The sequence below is a fragment of the Metarhizium brunneum genome, chromosome 7 (assembly GCF_013426205.1).
Source record: "Metarhizium brunneum chromosome 7, complete sequence".
In the NCBI taxonomy this organism is placed as follows: Eukaryota; Fungi; Ascomycota; class Sordariomycetes; order Hypocreales; family Clavicipitaceae; genus Metarhizium; species Metarhizium brunneum.
Genome location: NC_089428.1, coordinates 1,010,341 through 1,029,394, shown reverse-complemented (window position 1 = coordinate 1,029,394; position 19,054 = coordinate 1,010,341). Strand labels below are relative to the sequence as shown.

General features: G+C 49.6%; 6 protein-coding genes and 1 non-coding gene across 7 annotated transcripts; 2 read left to right on the top strand and 5 right to left on the bottom strand.

Annotated features, from left to right (window-relative positions):
- Positions 1-51: 51 nt before the first annotated feature.
- Positions 52-2,085, bottom strand: DOX2 (Alpha-dioxygenase 2; the record flags this gene model as incomplete). The annotated part of the gene is made up of 4 exons (XM_066131756.1): positions 52-746; positions 809-1,095; positions 1,158-1,528; positions 1,591-2,085. The coding sequence occupies 4 exons, from the start codon at positions 2,083-2,085 to the stop codon at positions 52-54; spliced, it is 1,848 nt and encodes a 615-aa protein (XP_065987846.1).
- Positions 2,086-3,365: 1,280 nt separating this feature from the next.
- On the bottom strand, positions 3,366-4,175 carry G6M90_00g108610 (uncharacterized protein; the record flags this gene model as incomplete). The annotated part of the gene is made up of 1 exon (XM_014688499.1): positions 3,366-4,175. The coding sequence occupies one exon, from the start codon at positions 4,173-4,175 to the stop codon at positions 3,366-3,368; it is 810 nt and encodes a 269-aa protein (XP_014543985.1).
- Positions 4,176-5,341: 1,166 nt separating this feature from the next.
- On the bottom strand, positions 5,342-5,457 carry G6M90_rRNA00000012. The gene has a single exon (XR_010715683.1). It is a non-coding gene; the product is annotated as a 5S ribosomal RNA (ribosomal RNA).
- Positions 5,458-7,765: 2,308 nt separating this feature from the next.
- sor3_1 (Sorbicillinoid biosynthetic cluster transcription factor sor3) lies at positions 7,766-9,853 on the bottom strand (the record flags this gene model as incomplete). Its single annotated transcript, XM_014688500.1, has 4 exons — positions 7,766-7,893; positions 7,971-8,410; positions 8,463-8,837; positions 8,913-9,853. The coding sequence occupies 4 exons, from the start codon at positions 9,851-9,853 to the stop codon at positions 7,766-7,768; spliced, it is 1,884 nt and encodes a 627-aa protein (XP_014543986.1).
- A 456-nt stretch (positions 9,854-10,309) lies between these two features.
- PATG (6-methylsalicylic acid decarboxylase) lies at positions 10,310-11,324 on the top strand (the record flags this gene model as incomplete). Its single annotated transcript, XM_014688501.1, has 2 exons — positions 10,310-10,367; positions 10,426-11,324. 2 exons carry the CDS (start codon positions 10,310-10,312, stop codon positions 11,322-11,324), a joined length of 957 nt encoding a protein of 318 aa, XP_014543987.1.
- A 1,023-nt stretch (positions 11,325-12,347) lies between these two features.
- On the top strand, positions 12,348-14,975 carry Ankrd28_2 (Serine/threonine-protein phosphatase 6 regulatory ankyrin repeat subunit A; the record flags this gene model as incomplete). Its single annotated transcript, XM_014688502.1, has 1 exon — positions 12,348-14,975. The coding sequence occupies one exon, from the start codon at positions 12,348-12,350 to the stop codon at positions 14,973-14,975; it is 2,628 nt and encodes an 875-aa protein (XP_014543988.1).
- An 852-nt stretch (positions 14,976-15,827) lies between these two features.
- On the bottom strand, positions 15,828-16,072 carry G6M90_00g108570 (uncharacterized protein; the record flags this gene model as incomplete). Its single annotated transcript, XM_014688503.1, has 2 exons — positions 15,828-15,977; positions 16,037-16,072. 2 exons carry the CDS (start codon positions 16,070-16,072, stop codon positions 15,828-15,830), a joined length of 186 nt encoding a protein of 61 aa, XP_014543989.1.
- Between the last annotated feature and the right edge of the window lie 2,982 nt (positions 16,073-19,054).

Genomic DNA, 19,054 nt, shown 5'->3' with positions numbered 1-19,054 from the left:
TGGCATCACTTTTACTCTGACGAGGAACAGAACAAAACAATTCCCCCAGTCTCAGGCATTTGTCTCAATGCCCCCATACGCCTTTGACTTGGGCAGCTTGGCCCACGGCGCAAACACGTTTTCGCTCTGATCCAGGACCGGGCCCAGCTCCGGACAGTGTCTCCGCAAAATATCCTTCATGGTGGTATGCTGCACCCAATGCAGCCCTTCCTCGGTGTACGTCTGCGCGTTCCACGAGCCGGCGAAGAAGCGATCGCTCTTGAGGCGATTGCTTGCCATTAGGATGAAAACGCGAAAGGCCGTCTCGCTAAAGCCGAAGCCCTTGATGAGCGGCTCACTGTGCGACCCGACGAGGGCATCCACGAGCTCAATGTCGCCGTAGACGTCGCGCAGTTCTTGCGCCAACTCGTTATTACCGCCCGTCAGTTGTTCAAACGTCTCGGGGGCCGACATGCCCAGCAGTCTGCGGAACTGGTTGTACCGCGGGACGCCGCGCTCGCGGTCCCGGAGGATGTCGACGGTCCCCAGGTCGCGGACCTGTCCGTCGGGCGTGTGCAGGCTGCGCAGGAAATCGGGGTAGTTGTTGTTCGTGATGGCGCCGGCATAATTGATGCCAAACGAGTAAAAGGCATCGGATAAGTCGAGGCCCGTCTTGAAGGGCGCCGGCGCCTGGTGGAAGATGAGGTCGTTGATGGGCACAGTCGAATGGTGCGCGCCCGTGGCGCCGTTGAAAAAGGCAATGCTGTCTATTCGGGCCCGTGGCATTAGACACGTATCCTCTTGTTATATGCCGAAAGGATCGACTTGCCTGGAATCAAGGGGTGCATCCTGTACACGGACACAAACTCCTCGGTGAGGGAGTAGGGAACGCCAAAGAGCTCGGTTGGAGACCCCGGGATGCCGCTGATTATCTCGCTCGTCTTGGAGAGCCGGCCGACGAACTTTGTGAGGGTTTCGCCGGCGAGCCCCCACCAATTCGCATTCATGCCAATCTGCAGAGCCGGGTGGCCGAGAACCGCCGGCGTCCATTCGACCGTATGGATCTTGGCCATGAGTGCGCAGTTGACGAGCCGGGCAGTATCGAAGATCTTGGTGCTGCATCAAGCAGACGGTTAATAAATCCTGCCGAGCAAAAGACGGGAAAATGGCCCACGTACCCGTTCCAATCTGGATACGCCCGACGGAGCCTGTCGCAGATGGCGTTGTGCTCGAGGACAAAGAGCGAGTGAAGAATGTGTAGGCCAAACCACCAGTTGTCGACGAAACCAGTCAGAGGGACGCCGGCCGCGTCGTAGGAAATCTGCCTCAACTTGCCGTCCTCGTGCGCGGTGCGTAGCCTCTCCGTTTCGACCTCGCTCGAGCCGTAAATCTGGGACCCATCCCACCAGGCCGTATTCACGTTCTTGTATCCCGGCGTTTCGATATCCGAGGCGTCAAGGATCTCGTCGGGCTGCGTCTTGAGCAGTTCCATCCGACCACCTGGCCAGCCGTCTCCTTCTGGAAGAGGAATATTATACGAGTCGTGAGCCTGGGCCCCAAGTTTGTTAGCCTATGTCGCACATTTTCCCCAACCAACTGGCCACGACGGACCTTTTCATGAGCCATCCAATCGTGCGTTTGAAACTGAATCCAGGCGGCGGCGAGGAGGTTGAGCGTCGTGGCAGGGATGAAACCACCCTCCCGGCGCTTCATGAACCTTTCACTAATGACGCGGGGATTCGGATTCCAGAGCTCTTCTTCTGTTGGCTTGCGGCAGTATTCACGAGGAAACTGGCGTCCGAACCTCATGCCCGCACAACCCATGCGTGGCATCGTAAGCGAGTTGTATTTTCCGTCCGAGTTTCGCGCGTGGAGGAAGCGCTCATCCATGGGCTCTGGCTCGGCCATGCTGACCACAGCGTGTCCGGGTGGGTAGCCGTCGTGGAGGTTGTTGCGGCGCAAAGTCGTCCTGATTGCCTCGAGGTTGATGGCCCCGATGATGCCCGGGAACTTGTACCACGGCACAATCTTGTTAATCATGCCAAAGGCCTTGGTTAGAACGCGGTCGAACAGGCTGGGCCTGTAGGGGGGAAGTTGTCCAGGCATTTTGACCTCTTGGCTGGACATTGGGCTACGAAAGAAGACTTCCGATGTTCAGTGCCCGTGGGGTATCTGCTTGAGGACATGAAACTGCTCGAGCTTGGAGAGGCAACGAGGCTACCGCCAACTATCCGTCTATATATACATGTGTCACTTTGCGTGTTTCTCGCGGGCTTCAGACTCTGTATTGGTCATGGCAGGCGGCCGCTATCTTGGTACGTCTGATGCCGATAAAAGCCGGATGCATGGATACGCGCTTGCCGCGGCGTACAAGACGCAAGAAGATCGGCGAAAGGCTGACAGATATCAGACATGTAGCTCGTCTGACAGCTCGTGCCTCGCGGGACGGCTGGTCGTGCAAACCGCGACTTGACTCTTCACAGACAGAACTTATTAAACACTTGTCCCGACCAGGCAACGATCGCCGTCTCTGCATCTGCTGAGCCAAGACATCGCCAGCAGATGAGGCCCAGCTGAGGAACTGTCAATGGATCTGGTGTCACTTATTATTGTGCTCGCTGCATGTCTGTGACCCGGGTCGGCCCCTGCTCCATGTATGTACTAAGGGCCCCAATTACCAATCCCTGACACATCTTTTGTTTGCCAGAGCCAGCGGTCCCCGGAAGGTGTAAGATCTGGTTGGTCCATGTAGTCATCTCATGGGAGGATCCTTTTTGGTTTGCTTTTTCCTCTTCTGCGCACGTAGTAGCCTCAGTATGTTCCATCAGAAGAAGGACTACGAAATAGATCTTACGGTAATTCTGCCTGCTGTCGCCTAGGCGCTGGCCTGGGCTTTTCGTTTGCCACCACTGTCTCTGGTGTTGTTTTTATCAGAGTTCCTGTCTAGCATTTCAGCGGCGGCAGTTGCGCTTTTTCCGGCACGTTCGACAACAGACACATCGATGGCGGCAATTCAACGACCAATCTGTCGCAAGGATCAGTGCTGAGTCTGGTGACGGTGCGAAGGGTCAATATATAACCTACAGCACGAGCCAGAGCCCGTCTGATCTCGTACGATAACCTAGCGAGCACCGGATTAGTAGTTGGGTCGGTAATGACCAACGAATACCCGGCGTTATATGTGTTTTTTTTAGACTCCAGTCTCTCTGACAGGAACCTATTAAGAAACAAGGTTGATAGCGGTCTTTTTTGTTTCAAATATTGTCAGAATATAGCTATTGCATAAACCAGCAACGTCATCTCAACACGTCGCCTTAATTTGGCGTCTATACCCTTTATAATATCCTTGATACGAACTCTGCCGGCACATCGTGAAGCCGTAGCAGTTACGCTCGACAGCGTACAGGAGCCTTGAGGTCAAGTGGAAGGGTTCCCTTCCAGCCCACAGGCGCGCCAACCTTGTCCATAAACTCAATGGCATGCTGCTTCAATGTCTTGTTCTCCTTTGCGAATTCGCTTGCAAGTGGCCCTAGTCGTCTCTCCGGCGCGCCAGCAAGTTGAGGCTGTCCTTGACTAGCGCGATATTGGTCGTATACTGAGTTGTAGTCTGGGTTGTTGACCCATTTCAAGTCGGGGAACTCCTTTTCAAAACCCTCAGCCGTCCTCCACCTCTGTTTCTCTTCTCGCCCGATGCCGCCGTCGGCGCTCTTGTTGGTCGACACATTCTTGGGAACCTCGAGCCAGGCCTCAACCTGGTCCCAGCGTATTCCCCCCGTGGCAGCAAACTCGCGCTCTAGATATGAGGGCGTGAAATCAGAGTGGTCCAAGTCAATCATATTTGGCGTGGCGTGGATTCGATATATCCATCCTGCTTCGTTTGGATTGTCCTTGATGGCAAAAGCAACAGCGACTGAAAATATCGTCGAGGTTGCCGCGTAAGCCGATTGGAAATCCCTGCCGGGGCTTAAATCGGTACCTTTATTGTGCGACCACAAACTGTATGAGCTGTCTGTCATGTTCCCCGTGAACTCGGGCGGGATTCCGCCGTCTTTTTTATACTGTTCTGGAGGAATCAGGTCGCCACGGTAGACGACGCTGGGAAGATTTTCTGATGTTGGCGTAAATGATGGGAGGCGAGCAGCACCCAGCGGGATGGCCAGGGCAGACGCCAGAATCAGGGCAGCAAAGTGCTTCATGGTGATAGATGGGCTGTTAATGTTGTAGAGATGAATTGCGAGTAGTCAAGATATTGGTTGCTATTTTGCGAGGTAAAGGGCATCTTTTATATTTTTTTTTATTCTTAATACATTTTTACGAGTAATAGATTAATAGCGTGATATAATGCACCTTTAGGTGGGGCGTGGCACGAGTAGTAGTTCTGTAAAGCTCAAAGTAAAATAAGGCAGTTTTTATTTTAAGGCATATACTTACGCATAAATTTATAAGCGTTCAGCTGTCTTGTGGTGCTAAATCCGCGCATGGTAACCCTTATAGCACAGCTGCTATAAAGATAAGCAGATAGTATGCAAGCGTATCCTAATATAAGTAGCAAAGCTAGCATAGCTTTAGTTATAATATAAACTAGTATTATAACTTGTTAACAGAAAACGCTGCGCATTAGCATTGATTACATGCGTGTATTAAAGTCAATGCAAGTTGTATTAGCATAATAGTCGGTTTCTGTTAAATAGGTATTAAGTAATATAAGTAAAACTAAAAGCATAAAAGTAATATAATAGCAGGATAAAGTACTAAAAATATAACTTTTATGCAAGTAATATGTTACTTTTCTTGACACGTTAATATTATGCTATAACTAAAAAACAAGGGAACAGCCCCACTTTAAGACCCAGATAGCGAGTCAGCTTTTTTCGGCTTTTCTGCCAGACTAAATAACCGCTTTATCCGAGTTACGCGCAATTATTCTTATACACTTGTATCGTCACGTATTATTCGCCAATACTTATCTTTGATAAAAAGCAAGTGCTATTGGCCGACTAAACAAGCCTTTAACCTTGTAGGTAGAGTGCTCTGAGGTGTGGCTGTAACCAGCAGTTGGGCTGTGCTCCGCCGGTCACGGCACCATCCGTTTTGCAACCAGACGTTTTGACGTAAAGTACGGCGGCAAACGGTAATCCTCCCACACCAACTCTCGGTTCTCTGTCCTTTAAAACGGACACTGTATCCTTTCTGTCATGTGTTCAATCTATGTAAACTCCATGTCCTTTGTCGGTGAGGCTCCTTTGTTCGGTTTTATTGTTATTGGGCCAAAACCGTGTAACAGCTGTGGTTGTACGTGACAGAGACCTTTCTTGGTCTAGCTTAATATTTATGTGTATTCAAGAGACGAGAAGGGCAAAAAGACATACAACACCGGGTATTCGCTGGTCGTCACCGACCCAACTACTAATCCGGCGCTCGTTAGCTTGTCGTGGGTGATCGGACGGGAACCTGAACTTTGCTAACGGCTATGGTCGTATGTGAAGGCAAGGTCATCTATTGAGAATTATAGTTTGAGCTTCCAAGAACCCAGGAACAGTGTAAGAAACGATGTGCATTTCAAATATTATTAGTTGTTACCAACACACTTTCAACTCTAGCGCTTCTTGCCTTCTTTTGACATCTAATAGGATCTCTTCGCCAAAACGCTGCATCCTGCGGACGTTGTGCCCTCCAGATCACTATGTGCATCCAAGGCTGTCTTCACGTCAGCTGGGTGACCCGGGTACCCTTATTTGCCCGTCGCCTAGTAGATGCGGCTCTTTCTTGGATGTTTCAAAGCTAGCTTAGGGAGACTTGGCCTGTTACTCGCGATCGATTGCGGTTGGAACTGCGTATTATCGTGGTATTGCCGATGACTGTGACAAGGGCCGGATCCAGGGCTTGAAGCAAATTGCTAGATTAAATAATAATATCGTAGGGTGTCAAAGGAGTTTTCCAGCAGGATCAAGGGGATTAATAACCACCATATTTGCATCAAATGAACACTCGTGCCTGGGGCTCTCACCCGGGCACGTGTTCCAGCTATGTAACCAACAAGTCCTTGATCGGTGTGCCCCTTTATTGGGCTCGCGATCTTGTTGAGCCTTCTCCTGTAACAATGACAGTTTATTTCTTACTCTCTACGCGACCAAGAAACATGGGTTGCAGCGAGCTCTGGCTTCACTCGGAAAGGACTTGTTGATTACGCAAATTAAACACGTACCCAGCTAAGACCCCTAGGTATAGCCGTTCCCTTTATGTATATATAATAGTTATGGTCCCCTTCCTTCTTCTTGAAAAGCCAGGGACCTTAGACACCCTACTCTATTATTGTTGAATTGAATCGTTTCTAAGCCCTTGTCATATACGAAAAGGCGGCCGGCGCTATTCCCCCCTGCCTTGCGCATCTCCAAGGGAATTTGAATATCACGATTTACATCTTCACAGAGTTCCGCTATACGGCCTTTGAAGGGCTCTTCAGAAGTTGCCCCCATCAATCATACTTTGCTTTGGACTCCGCCATCATTTACACCAGAACTCAGCCACCAGACACATGCGCAGCTTGCAGTGCGACAGCTCATGGGGTTGCACGGCAGCATGAATCTTCTGTAGACCTTGTACACCCTCAGCCATAAGCTTTGCCATGCTTAGCTGTTCTCCTGTCCAGCGCACAATTACCATCCTCATCTCTTCCAACGCTGGCTCGAAATGTTAACAAAATGTGGCGTTATTGGTACATGGCTATACTTGTTACAAACTATACTGCCGCATAGCAATATCTCTTTTCAATGGAACACGCAAACTTGACATAATTGCTAGCTGTCGTGTCTACTTATTGGAAATCCGGATAGCCGAAAGAGCGATTATACAGCTCGAACGAGAAGAAGATTTGGCATTTAAAAAGGGCTGCAGGAAATGGAAATGATCTAAAGCAACATGACCGAATAACTTGGCCATGACGGAACTTGATCTCATCGAGACACAATATGAACTTCATTACAGAGGCTGTCTGCTATAATCCTGGCGCGGTAACCTCCTTATAGTCTATGCTTGGCCCAAGAGCTGCTAAATCGACAGTAAGCTGACTCTCATGCTGTTTCCGTTTCGGTTACATGTGTGGTTACCTTGAACGATGCCCTACCTCCTTGCAATACTGTCAACTGCCATCCCAAGTCAGATCTCCTTCATGACCTCGTACGAAAGTAATTCGGGTCCAAGGCACATGCATATCTTGTCTCGATGCCACCGCGTCTCCTTGAGGCGAACAGTAACGCTGACGATTGACTCATTCGGATACATTAGACGGGAGGTGTGTAGAATCTGGAGGCGCGGCCGAGTCAATGTGAGGCAGCTCTCTGATACCATCATCTGGGTCGTCAGAGGTGAATTCAGAGGTGTGAGTGAGGCCCGGTCTGTCTCCTTTGTCATCTTCATTCCCGGCGCACGAACAGGCTTTGCTACGACACAATCCCTCTGTTCAGAAGTTCGACGTGGCGGCGTTGATTTTGCCAAGGATCGTAAACGTATGCCCTCTTTAGCTTCACACAGTTATTGCAGCACCGTCGCTGTTCGTCAAATTTCACCTCTCCGGGGCACAAGCCAAGCAACCACTTCGAACTCGACCTCTGTAGCCAGGCTGTTGTGCACAGGGCACACCTTGTCGTACTGACGTCATTCTCCTGCATCCTAGGCAATTAGTAGATAAGGACTGATGCATTGGTGTTAACGCAGAGAACAACATGGCACCATCTGGCACTGTCTTGCTTGAAAGCCATGCACAAACAAGAGCCGCTAGATGATAAGCCTAAACCAGATCCCAAAGCTGGAAGTTCCAGAGAGGATTGCTAAAGTCGACTTCATCAAAGGTACCCTCTGTCCCAAATTCCACATCCGCGGCATTCGGACCAAGAATGGCACTCAAGTCGTGATCCACTAGACATATCAAGGCCATCAGAATCTGTTTAGACACGAGAGGGTTCGGAAACGGACCACGACAGGACGTAGCGTACCTCCACTCTGGCGCCTCTTCTCCTTATTCACCGTTTCCAGGAATCTCCCCAGTTGGCCCCTGGCCCTGGGCGCCCCTTCTATCTGCCACCGATGCTCGTCCAGCACCTGGAAGGCATTCGCCACGGCCTGCCCATGAGGCCCGGCACCATCCTCCAGACCGACCCCCAGCTCTGGCACCAGCGTGGAAGCGATAATCACCGTTGCCGCAGACAGCGTCACGTATACCGCGGTCGAGCTGAAAATGCGGCAGCACGACTGCAGATTCTCATGAAGCAAGTCGATCGCCGACAGCGCCGCCTGGACGCAAATGGTGGACACCTCAATCCCCAAGGTGGCTTCTGCACGCGACGGAGGCGCATCGAACGCCGGCGCGAGGATTGTTCGCCGAGCCGTGGCCAGCATATTGGGCCGGAGGAGCACGAGGCGCGTGTGCAGGATTCTGTGCGCGTGTCAGATGCTGACTTCGCCACGGGGCCAGAGTTGGTGTCTACCTGATTTTGACCGCGACTGCCTGCAGGCTTAGTGCCCGGCCACGCCGTGTGCTTGGCTTCTCGTGGTTGTCGGATCGCAGGTGAGCTGGCAGGTTGGCGTCGATTCGGTCCAGCTCCTGGTTCAGCTGCAAGACTTGGGCAAGTTCGGGTAAACAGAGCGCACGGGCAAAATAGCCGTCATTGATGTCTGGAGCACGGTGAAATACGTCGAATATCTTGATCGTTGCGATGAAGGAGTCGAGAAGCGAAGGTCTCGCCGGGGGCTGGACGCCGTCTCCGTCTTCTAAGAGATACTCATCATCAATGGCACTGGGAAGAGGGACTTTGCCGTGGAGTTGAGTTAGGGCCCTCCATCCAAACAGACTTGACAGTAACCTATGTTTGTTTAGTACGGCGGTTTTGGACGGTATTGGTTACAAAGGCCGCGTCAATGGCGGAATAGTTACAAACCTTTCCATGGTAATGCAGAGATGCCATACCCGCCTACTCATCTCTCGCCGCAGTTGACTCTTGGACGAGGATTCCTTATCAACATGCAGACCCAGAGTTTGGGAAACCCGGATCGCCACTGCCAGTGTATTGCCGCATCGATGTGAATACTTGGTGAAGCTCAGGTAGTGTGTGGTGAGAAGAAGGTATTGCACTACTTCCAAGCTTGGGCTGTCGAGGGCGTCGAGAGGCAGCAGAGTTCGAGCTCGGCGGTAGAAGCTTTCAGCAGTCCGCAATTTCAGATGCGGCTCGACGTTGGAGTTGTTGATGCAACCCAAAGCAAAGACGATATTGAGCGTCGCATAAAAGGTCGCTTCCATGGCCAAAGTCTCCCACGGGCCCGGCCTCTCTGGTTCCCAAAGGCACATGTAGCTTGCTCTAAAACTCGGCAAATGTAGAATAGGGAAAAGGGGGTATACAAATCGCTCATAACAGTCAATCAGTTCGTCTGCGGTAGCTCTTCTCGGGACCACCATGGACGATGTGTCCGTCTCGACAAGCCAGGCGCCGCTCCTGCGCCGGATTGACGCATGATCCAAAGATGCGGAGGATTGGAGGCTGGCAACTTGCGTCATGTCGGAAAGAAACTGTGTCGTTGGATTGTCTGCAAATGTCGAGTCATTGTCTCGGCCTTGGTCTTCTGCCGCGTTGCGTGGACTTTGCCAGGGGGCTGTAGATTGACGCTCTAGATGTTGCAAGCGGGCCTCGATATCCGCCAATGTGTTGGAAGACGCGGGGACGGTCATGTCGTCGTATTCACACGCAGCACCCTTTGCCACGCACGGGGAACAGACCGGACGCTGGCCATCGCACCGCGTCTTCTTGGCTCGGCATATCTTGCATGATTCGCGAACCTTGCGGCGCTTGGACGGCTGGTGGCCATGCTCATTGTCCGGCGCCATCCCGCAGACTGCGAGGAAAGTAAAGAGCTCCCATCGATGCCCTGGCATACACCTGCGACTCGGAAAATTACGCGGCGTCGCTGCTTGTATCTGGAGCGCTTCCGTTGTGGCCGGGACGTTTCGCGGCGGCTTGTCTGTCAGTGACGTCACGGATGGACCCCGGCGAGTCCGGCAGTTGATTGGTTCAATGGGAGATCGGAACGTTCCCCGAAACATCCCAAGTCCCAACTGCCGATCGGGCTGTTCCCCGTTTGTTCAAGTGCTGGTGAAGTGAGACGACGCCTCGGCCGGAACTGCAAACCGCAAGGTCAACCAGCGCATCTACCATGTATATAAACCGCCTTCCCAGCATGTCATTGTCAAGGACTTCTCCCACAAAAGCCCAGAGCCAGATCAATCAATTGACCGAGTCTCTAGCGACCCAAACACGTCCAACCTCACCGTTTCTACTTCAACATGTCTGCCATCCCCAAAGTCAATGTCCACCACCACATTATGCCTCCTCAGCTTCGCGGTTCGTTCTCTGCTGGCACCCGCATATCAAACGACTTGGCTAATATTTGTATCTATAGGCGTGGATGAAGGGCTGAAGGGCATGAAAGTCCCCGACTGGAGCGTTTCCAGCGACGAGGCCTTCAACAAGTCCGTGAATGTGCATTCGGCAATCTTCTCCGTCAGCACGCCAGGTGTCACCTTCATCTCCGACCCAGAGGAGAGCGCCAAAGTCGCGCGGGCCATGAACGAGTACAGCGCCTCGCTTCGTGACCAAAACCCTTCCAATGGATTCTTTGCGACGCTCCCCTCTCTCGAGCATACTGATCTTGTGCTGCGCGAGATTCGCTATGCTTTCGACACCCTACACGCAGACGGTGTCACCTTGTTTACCAGTTATGCCACCCCGGGCGGATACTTGGGCCACCCAGAGTATGTCCCCGTATGGGAGGAACTCAATCGCCGCAACGCAGTCGTCTTCGTCCACCCCATCAACCACAAGGACTCGGTGTACTGGGACGAGAGACTGCCGATGCCTGCCTTTGATTGGCCCCACGAGACGGGACGCACAGCCATGGACCTGATCCTCAAACGACGCCCGCAGCAGTTTCCCAATGTCAAGATCATACTGTCTCATGGCGGTGGTACCCTGGCGGCGTTGGTCACGCGGGCTTGCATGATAGAGCTCCCCGAATTCGGTGGCGTGATGAGCGCCGAGGACATTGTTAGCCAGGCAAAAAGCTTCTACTCTGACCTTGCACTCTCGGGAAGCAATGAAATGCTCCCCCTGATTCTGGGATTCGCCAAGAAAAGCCATCTTCTCTTTGGCAGTGATTTTCCACATGCCACGGCCCCATTTAGTCAGAAGTTCACCAAGTTTATTGACGAATTCCCCATGGACGATGATGCGAGGAAAGAGATATATCACGGGGCTGCGGAGAAGTTGTTTCCAAGACTGAAAGGAAAGTTTGCGGCGTAAAACATGGACCGCGCCGGTGGAGGCTGTGCGTCCTTTTAGACATTGGTGTTGTGGCTCGGTATACCAGGCAGTGAAATACAGACAAGATCCAGGAAGCGCGATGCTCACCTTTAATCGGGCGGGAAATGTCGCTGCTTTTGGCGCTTTGTGTAGTAAGGAATGAATAGACTGCTCAAGTATAAGTGTGTATTAGCTACGAACGAGAATAGTACTGCAGGTTCACTTACTGGTCTTGGTAGCTTTATAATAGGCATATGACGGGTTTAAGCTCGCTTGGCAGTTGGTTTAATTCTAGTTCTCCAATCTAGCTTATGTGAGTTTATTTTCTACCACCGACGTTGTCATTACCGGACCTGGGTCAGTAGATCGACAGTAGCCACGTTACCAAAGGCACATTAAGCAGAAAAAGAGACAGATTATTCATTAATCAATTAACAAACCCATATTTGTGCCATTTGTATTTTACTTGTTATCTTGCTTCTTACGCGTTTCAACACTCGGCCGAGTCCGACAACTTGTCCATCGAATCCACTTGTTCACAAGTCAATTCCAGCCCATGGCATTTATTCTCTAGTACGAGACATTGCTTAGCAAAAATACCAGCCTGTGTATGAATAATGTCAAGAAGAAGAACGCGCTCTCTTACTGAGCAATTATACCCCCTCATATTCCGTGAACAATAAAAGGTCAACTGTCAACCCGTCTCATGAGTCGTTTAAGACTCCATGTCGGCCAATCAGAAAAGATTCGGTCCGCTTAAACAGGCAGCGGCTCCGGTGGGAGCCTGGATGTGTGGACTCTGTGGAGCTAGTCGCCCCCTTAAAAGGCCACTCAATCCTCTCTCTTTTGTCGCTTGATCGAGCACCGCTGTCATCAGTCTCAATTATATCTCTGGCCATCTAGCCAAGGTGCCTGCTATCGTGTGACGGCCGCTCTGTCCGCCTCTGGCCTGAACAACTGTTCCTCGAGTCCATTTGTTTTCTCGAGCAACGTTGCCCAACTTGGCGGGATATGACTACTGCCATGTCTGACCGAATTTCTTCGGTCCTGGAATTGGAAGACGCCAACCGTCGGACGCCGCTTTCATACGCAGCCGAACGCGGTGAAATCGATGCCGTCTCGGGGCTTTTGAATAAGGCTGCAAGCTATCAGGCTGTCGATGCCTTGGGGAGGACCCCTATTTTCTGGGCTGCCATCCAAGGCCACGACAGTGTGATCAAGGAGCTTATAGCGTATGGAGCAGAGTGGAAGATTGAGGATGCTTCTGGTCGAACTCCTCTATCCTACGCCGCTGAGAAGGGACACATTGATGCAGCTTGCGAGTTGGTGACGGCCGAGGCCCCTGAGGAGTCGTCAGAAGGGGAAGACGAGGAGCAGCAGGAGGAGGGTTCAGATGAAGGAGACAGTGAAAATGGTCCCGACAACGACTCTGATGATTGCTCCATGGCTTCTACCGCTTCCATCGTCTTGCCATTGAACCACGCGGTCCGCCGGGGGGATGAGGCCGCCGTCAAGACCCTAGTGCAGCATGGCATGGACATGTTCTATGAATCAGCATGGGAAGACGACCCACAACCAGTTCTGCTCGCGGCCAAGAGTGGTAACGGTGAAATCTTGGATATGCTTCTGCAAGCCGGCTTTACCGCAGACTTGGCCGAGGACATGTATGGGCGAACGGCGTTGATGTTTGCCGCTGCAAAAGGCTACGAATCCATAGTCCGAATCTTGCTGGCGAGGCAGGATCATCATCTGGAAAGTGAGGATGATACAGGAAAGAATGCACTCGCATATGCGATCAAGGGAGGACATGAAACCATTGCCGAGATGCTACGGCAGGCAGGTTTGAGCGAAGAACGAGATGAAGCGCAGTCCGAGACATCTTCCGCCCCCGCTGGTGACGATGACGCGGATATGGATACGCAAACGCCTGCTGATTCTTGCAATGCGCTGGTAAAATCAAGCATGACGCAGGGGACAAAGAACGAGGAGGCAGTTCGCCAGCATGATGAGCCCGTCCCGAGAGCCATTGACAGTGGTAAACAAGACGCGCTCTTATCAGCTATACAGAGTAAAGATGTTCATACCGCACATACATTGGCAAGACAGAGTGGGATAGATGGTACTGCCCTGGATATCATGGGCATGTCCCCTTTACTGTGGTCGGTCAAGTCCAATATGCCATCAGTGACACGAACGCTCATGGCCACAACACACGCGCTACACGTGGACAGGCAGGGTCGGAATCTCATCCACCACGCAGCCATGGCGGATAACGGTGAAATTTTCCCACTTCTCGTGAAAATGGGGGTTCCCGTTGACGAGCCAGACAAATCCGGCCGAACACCGCTCTCGTACGCTGCGGAGCTGGACCGGGTCGCCATTGTCAAGTTGCTTCTGCAGAACACTGCCGTGGACGTCAACCGTGCCGACGAATTTGGGCGCACGCCACTTTCATATGCCGCAGGCGGCGGCTCGGACCAGACAATACAACTACTACTGGAGAGACCCGGGATCAAAGTGACTTTGGCCGCTGACAATGGACGGACACCGTTGTCATACGCCTGCATTCATTCGACCTCGTCGGCACCGACGTTTGAGCTGTTGAGCGCCGCCGACGCTTCTGTTGCCGACGTTGTGGACAAGAATGGCCGGACTCCCATCTCGTGGGCTGCAGGTTCGGGTTCCGCCGCTGTATGCTCTCGGCTCATTGCCCTAGGAGTCGACGTCGAACACATGGATAAAAATAAAAGAACCCCTCTATCTCTTGCAGCTGAACGGGCCTACGACGATGTCGTGCGTGTGCTCCTCGAAACACGGCGGGTTGACAAGATGTCCAAATGTGCAGCTGGACGGACACCGCTGGACTGGGCAGTACGCGAGTTCTCCGAGCTGGATGGGCCCTGCTTCGACTGGCACAGGCGCGAGGAACGGAAATGGGCCATTGCCTATATGCTCATCACAGGGGACTTGGATCAAGTCCCAACCGTCACGTCAATCGAAAGGCTTCTCAAAGAGGCTGTTGAGCTTGACAAGCCGCAGGTCATCTCGCAGCTCATTCCCACTCACTTGGCAAAGGACATATACTCTCCCTTGGAGTTGGTTGAGCATGCCATGGAGCACGGGTCCGATGAGACGGTGAGAGCCGTCATCACGGCTTTGGCAAAAACCGAGATTGAAGTGCCTCATGCGTCTATTCTGTCTAGTGCAGCTTCCGCTGGGAGGACTGTACTGGTTGAAGAGCTCCTCAGCAAGAAGAAGGCGTCGGAGACTGGTGATCAGAGTCTCATCTCTCAAGCCGCTGCCAATGGGCACATAGAGACGATACAAATGCTTCTTGAAAAGGGTACAGATGTCAACCAAGCGGATGGAGAAGGGAAGACACCCCTTATGTTGGCGGGCATGCATGACCAAGAAGAAACTATAAATATGCTTCTTGAATCCCCGGGGATTAATGTCAATGCTGTGGACAACGATGGACGGACAGCTGTGTCTCATGCGGCCGGTGCTTGGTACCCTGGATGTTTGAAGTTACTCCTGGCAGATCCGAGGGTGGATGCGAAGCGGCAAGATTCCCAAGGCCGATCGCCACTGTGGTATGCTGTCGCTGCGTGGCGTCGCAAGGCCATCTGCGCCCTGTTAGAGGCTGCATAATGTTTTGGGTTTGAAGAGGAATAATCGACTTCACGCGCAAAGAAAGAAACAGCCTGGCCGTCTGCATCAAGATTAGCTGCGGTGACTGGAATTGGGCCAAAGCCTACCAGCATATTAGTGTACGCCAGGAGCTTCTGAAGTGACAAGGGCCATGGAAATGAATAAATAAGTCATTGTGAACCAAAAATAGCACGAGTAACCTTTCCATTCAAGGCCCTCGACGACATGACTTTGCTCCTCGTCTTTTGGGCCTGCAAGTAAGCTGCTGTATTCACTCTGGATATAACAGCCCAAAAACGGCGAGGGGGCCGTAAAATTCCCTGTTTCTTCTATGGAGTAGTGTGAGGCTCGACAAGAAGTATTTCCAGCGTCTTCTTGGCTCCGACGTACCGTGGGATAGGAGAATGGCGGTGCGGGTGCCTTCAATATTGTCCGATCGGGAACGCTGCCGGATGTGCTTATCCGTAGTAACAGAGATACTTGCAGCCTTAAATCACAAGATTATAATGCCAACGAACGAGTTTTCCTAGGGGTAGGCAAAGCGGGCGAGGATAACTCGATTCAATGTTCACCTTGCACCCTCCAGGGGCCGCCTGCCGCGAGTTCTGGCCGGCTTTGACATCAATTACAAGGTCGCGATGCTGCACACACGAGGTCGCGGTGGGTATGAGTCCAGCTGCATCATTTTTTGATGTATAATATTGGTAAAGTACAGAGCCCAGTCCATGAGTTGCTGCCGCACGCAATATAATCCGGCAACTAGATATGCCACGCCAAGATAACGTACCAATAGCGCCGTTCGGGATCGAACCTAGCCTTCTTATAAATCCCACGGATAAGCCCTCTCCACAGTTATACTTTGAAATCATCTACGGGGAAAATGATTGTATCCGGAGTAATGGGAATAACTTTTTTGCCGTTGCTGCCGGGAATGACTCCATCAGGCCCGTTTGTGGGAGGAGTTCTGTTATTGCGGTCATTACCAGGAACTCCGGTACTCCGCTGAAAGTTGGTTACTATTAGTAATTTTTCAGTTACATGTATGTAAAATAAAAACTTACAATCGGGGCAGCCAGAACAAAGCCGCTAAGCGACATGGTAAGAAGTGCAGAGAGAAGCTGCATATTGAACTCGATGATAATATGGAGAGTTCAAAAAAAGTTGTGTTTGAATTTTCTGATAAAAAAAAAATCTCAAGGGTATTTGATTCTTATATAGTTTTTTTAGGAACTTATACTTGCTCTCTAAGAAAGTGCGAATTACTCGTATTATAATATACATTACTTATATATTTAGTATAACTAGTATTATATTTAAATATAAACTTCATATGTAACTTGTTATGACCTAGGCTGTTACAGGGCACCCGGCCAACGCCGATGCCATAACGCCACCAAATAAAAGCCTCACAATCGGCCCCTGAGCGTGGCATAAACTATGTAAACGGGTAACCGACTCCTTGATAACTTGTGGCTCTTCTTTCCCGTAACGCAATTAATATACTGGTACGAAACACGCCTCTGACTGCATAAGCCCCGTGCCCCTTATATTAATATGACTCGCATTGTTTCGTACATGAGTCGGAGCACCCGTCAAGGGTAACACGTCTGGTTGATTTTCCAAGCCGTATTAGGCATTATTGCTGGGTTCTCTGTCACGGACCTGTTATACCTGAAGCGCACACGTGTAGCATCTTTTCCCATTCGTCACATACATGTCCAGAGGCTAAGCCTTTCGGAGCGCATCCCTACCTAACTGTTATGCCATGAAAAGGACACAGCAGCATAATGTACTCTTGCATTAGTATGTCGTGTGACAAGACACAGCCCATGACGTGACTTGAGGACAGGTAAGTTTCAGTGCCATGCTCGTCTCACAGTCTTGTCTCGGATGACGCTCTCCTCCGTAAATCGACACGTTGCTATTATCGAGGCATGATGGGACGATAGCAAGCACCGCACGAAATTTCTAATAGAATCTCTCAGAGGACATCATTTCGGTATAAGCGGCGGACAGAAACATGGATTCTATTAGCGTTCTCAACGCTTGGTCAAACAGGTTCCATTAAGGATATAAACAACGCTCTCACAATCTCCTTTGAGCCGAACTGCATCTACTCCCAGAGTAACAAACGACAGTTTTAAAGAGAAACTCGGATAAAGCTGCTTATTTTCTTGACCCCTTTATCGTGTTGCGCGGGTGTTCCTGACTTTGCCGACGTCAATAGTTCAAGGGCGTGAGTTGCCGGAACAAGGACGAGGTGCGTTAAGCCTCTTTAACTGTGGCTGTTATGTGACGAATTCTTATTCCCCTACCGAGAGGCAGAGTATTTTAGCTGATTCACATGGCATTTACTTCTCCATCCTCGCTTACCCGACAACTTGGCAACCTTGACCTCAGCTTCATGTAACCGTGTGACATGGGACTATGTGCCAGGGCAGGACGGCATCGAAGCACAACTTCAATACGAAAACTCGCATGGTGAGAATGTTTTGCACCCGAAATGTAAAATATTCAACCTATAGCTATTCCGTCCGTCTTGTAATTGCTTCTTGTAAAGAAGGCTTGCACCAGACTGATAATAAAAGAAACACACCTTAGTCCGCGTTATTCATTATACTGCAGCCTCACATAACTAGTTCGGGTCGACAAGGATGCTTTGGTTGAGGCAAGGTAGTGCTAGCCAAAGCAGCTATTCCCAAGAAAATTTAAAATGTTTTACTGTCACGATTACACTAGGGATACGATGACGGGACCTAGGACAGATGACCATTATCGACTACTTGTATAAATAGACTTTTTCAGTTGAGTAGTTCTTAGGGAAAACCAAGGACCCTTATTTCTAAAGACTGCAATTGCATGAATTAAGTCATGTTACTCCAAGCTGTTAGCCCTTATCACATTTACCAAGGACCACCTTCATGGACATAGCGCGAGTAGTTTAACACTGGAGGGCTGAAGAGTAACACAAGCAGCAGAGAGGCAGAGTTTTTCGGGCTTTGTACTAAACTTGCAGAGAGTATAATAAGGTGTGATTATTACTTTACAAAAAAATGCTGGATCCTGAACCGGTGCTCCTAGATCTCGTGTAGCCGAATACGATGCCGACTGGAGCAAACGTCCTATCTAGCTCGAATCCAATCCATACTATTCCCTAAGGCCCGATAACGACAGAAACCCGCTTATGGCCGGCCGAGCTTAAACTCCCTAGGAGAACTCCATACAACGGCCACAGCTTACATAGTAATACACTATATAGAGCATGGGGAAGTATGGAGTTACTAGAAGCGCAACGCAGGTTAGTATACTACTAGCTATTGGTAAGCTAGCAAGATTGGGAAAATACTTACGAACTAGAGTAGTAGTTTATTAATATAGTAATTAATATTAATATACTTATAATATAAAGGTATACTTACGAAGCACTAATATTATTAGACATATTAGTATAATACTTAATTATGATATTAAAGGTAAAAATAATACTTACTCCCTATTATTAATACTACTATTAGTATAATAGTAATTATTTTACGTTTTTTATAAAAGTAAAAGCTTACCAATACAGTCTTATATAATAAAATATTAGTAACAGATAAAATATAAAAGAAAGGTTATATATAAAAATATACTTACAATCTGGTAATATCATGTTTTAGCGTATAATTACAAGTATTATATACTAGATATTTTAAGAGAGATACTTACAGGCTAGTAATATTAAATATTAGCGTATAGCTACTAGTATTATATACTTAGTATTATAAAAGAAATACTTACAGACTAGTAATATTAAATATTAGCGTATAGCTTCTAGTATTATATACTAGATAATTTAAGAGAAATACTTACAGCCTAGTATTACCATATATATTAGTATATTATTATAACTTATAATATAATAACAAGTAAAATACTTACACACTATAATTTTATATTAGTATATATCTTATAATATGATAATAATAGTATAGTACTTAGTACTTACACCCTAAAATTACCATGTACTTAGTATACTACTAGTACTTATTCTAGGTAATTAAAAGAATACTTACGAACTAAATTATACTATATATGAG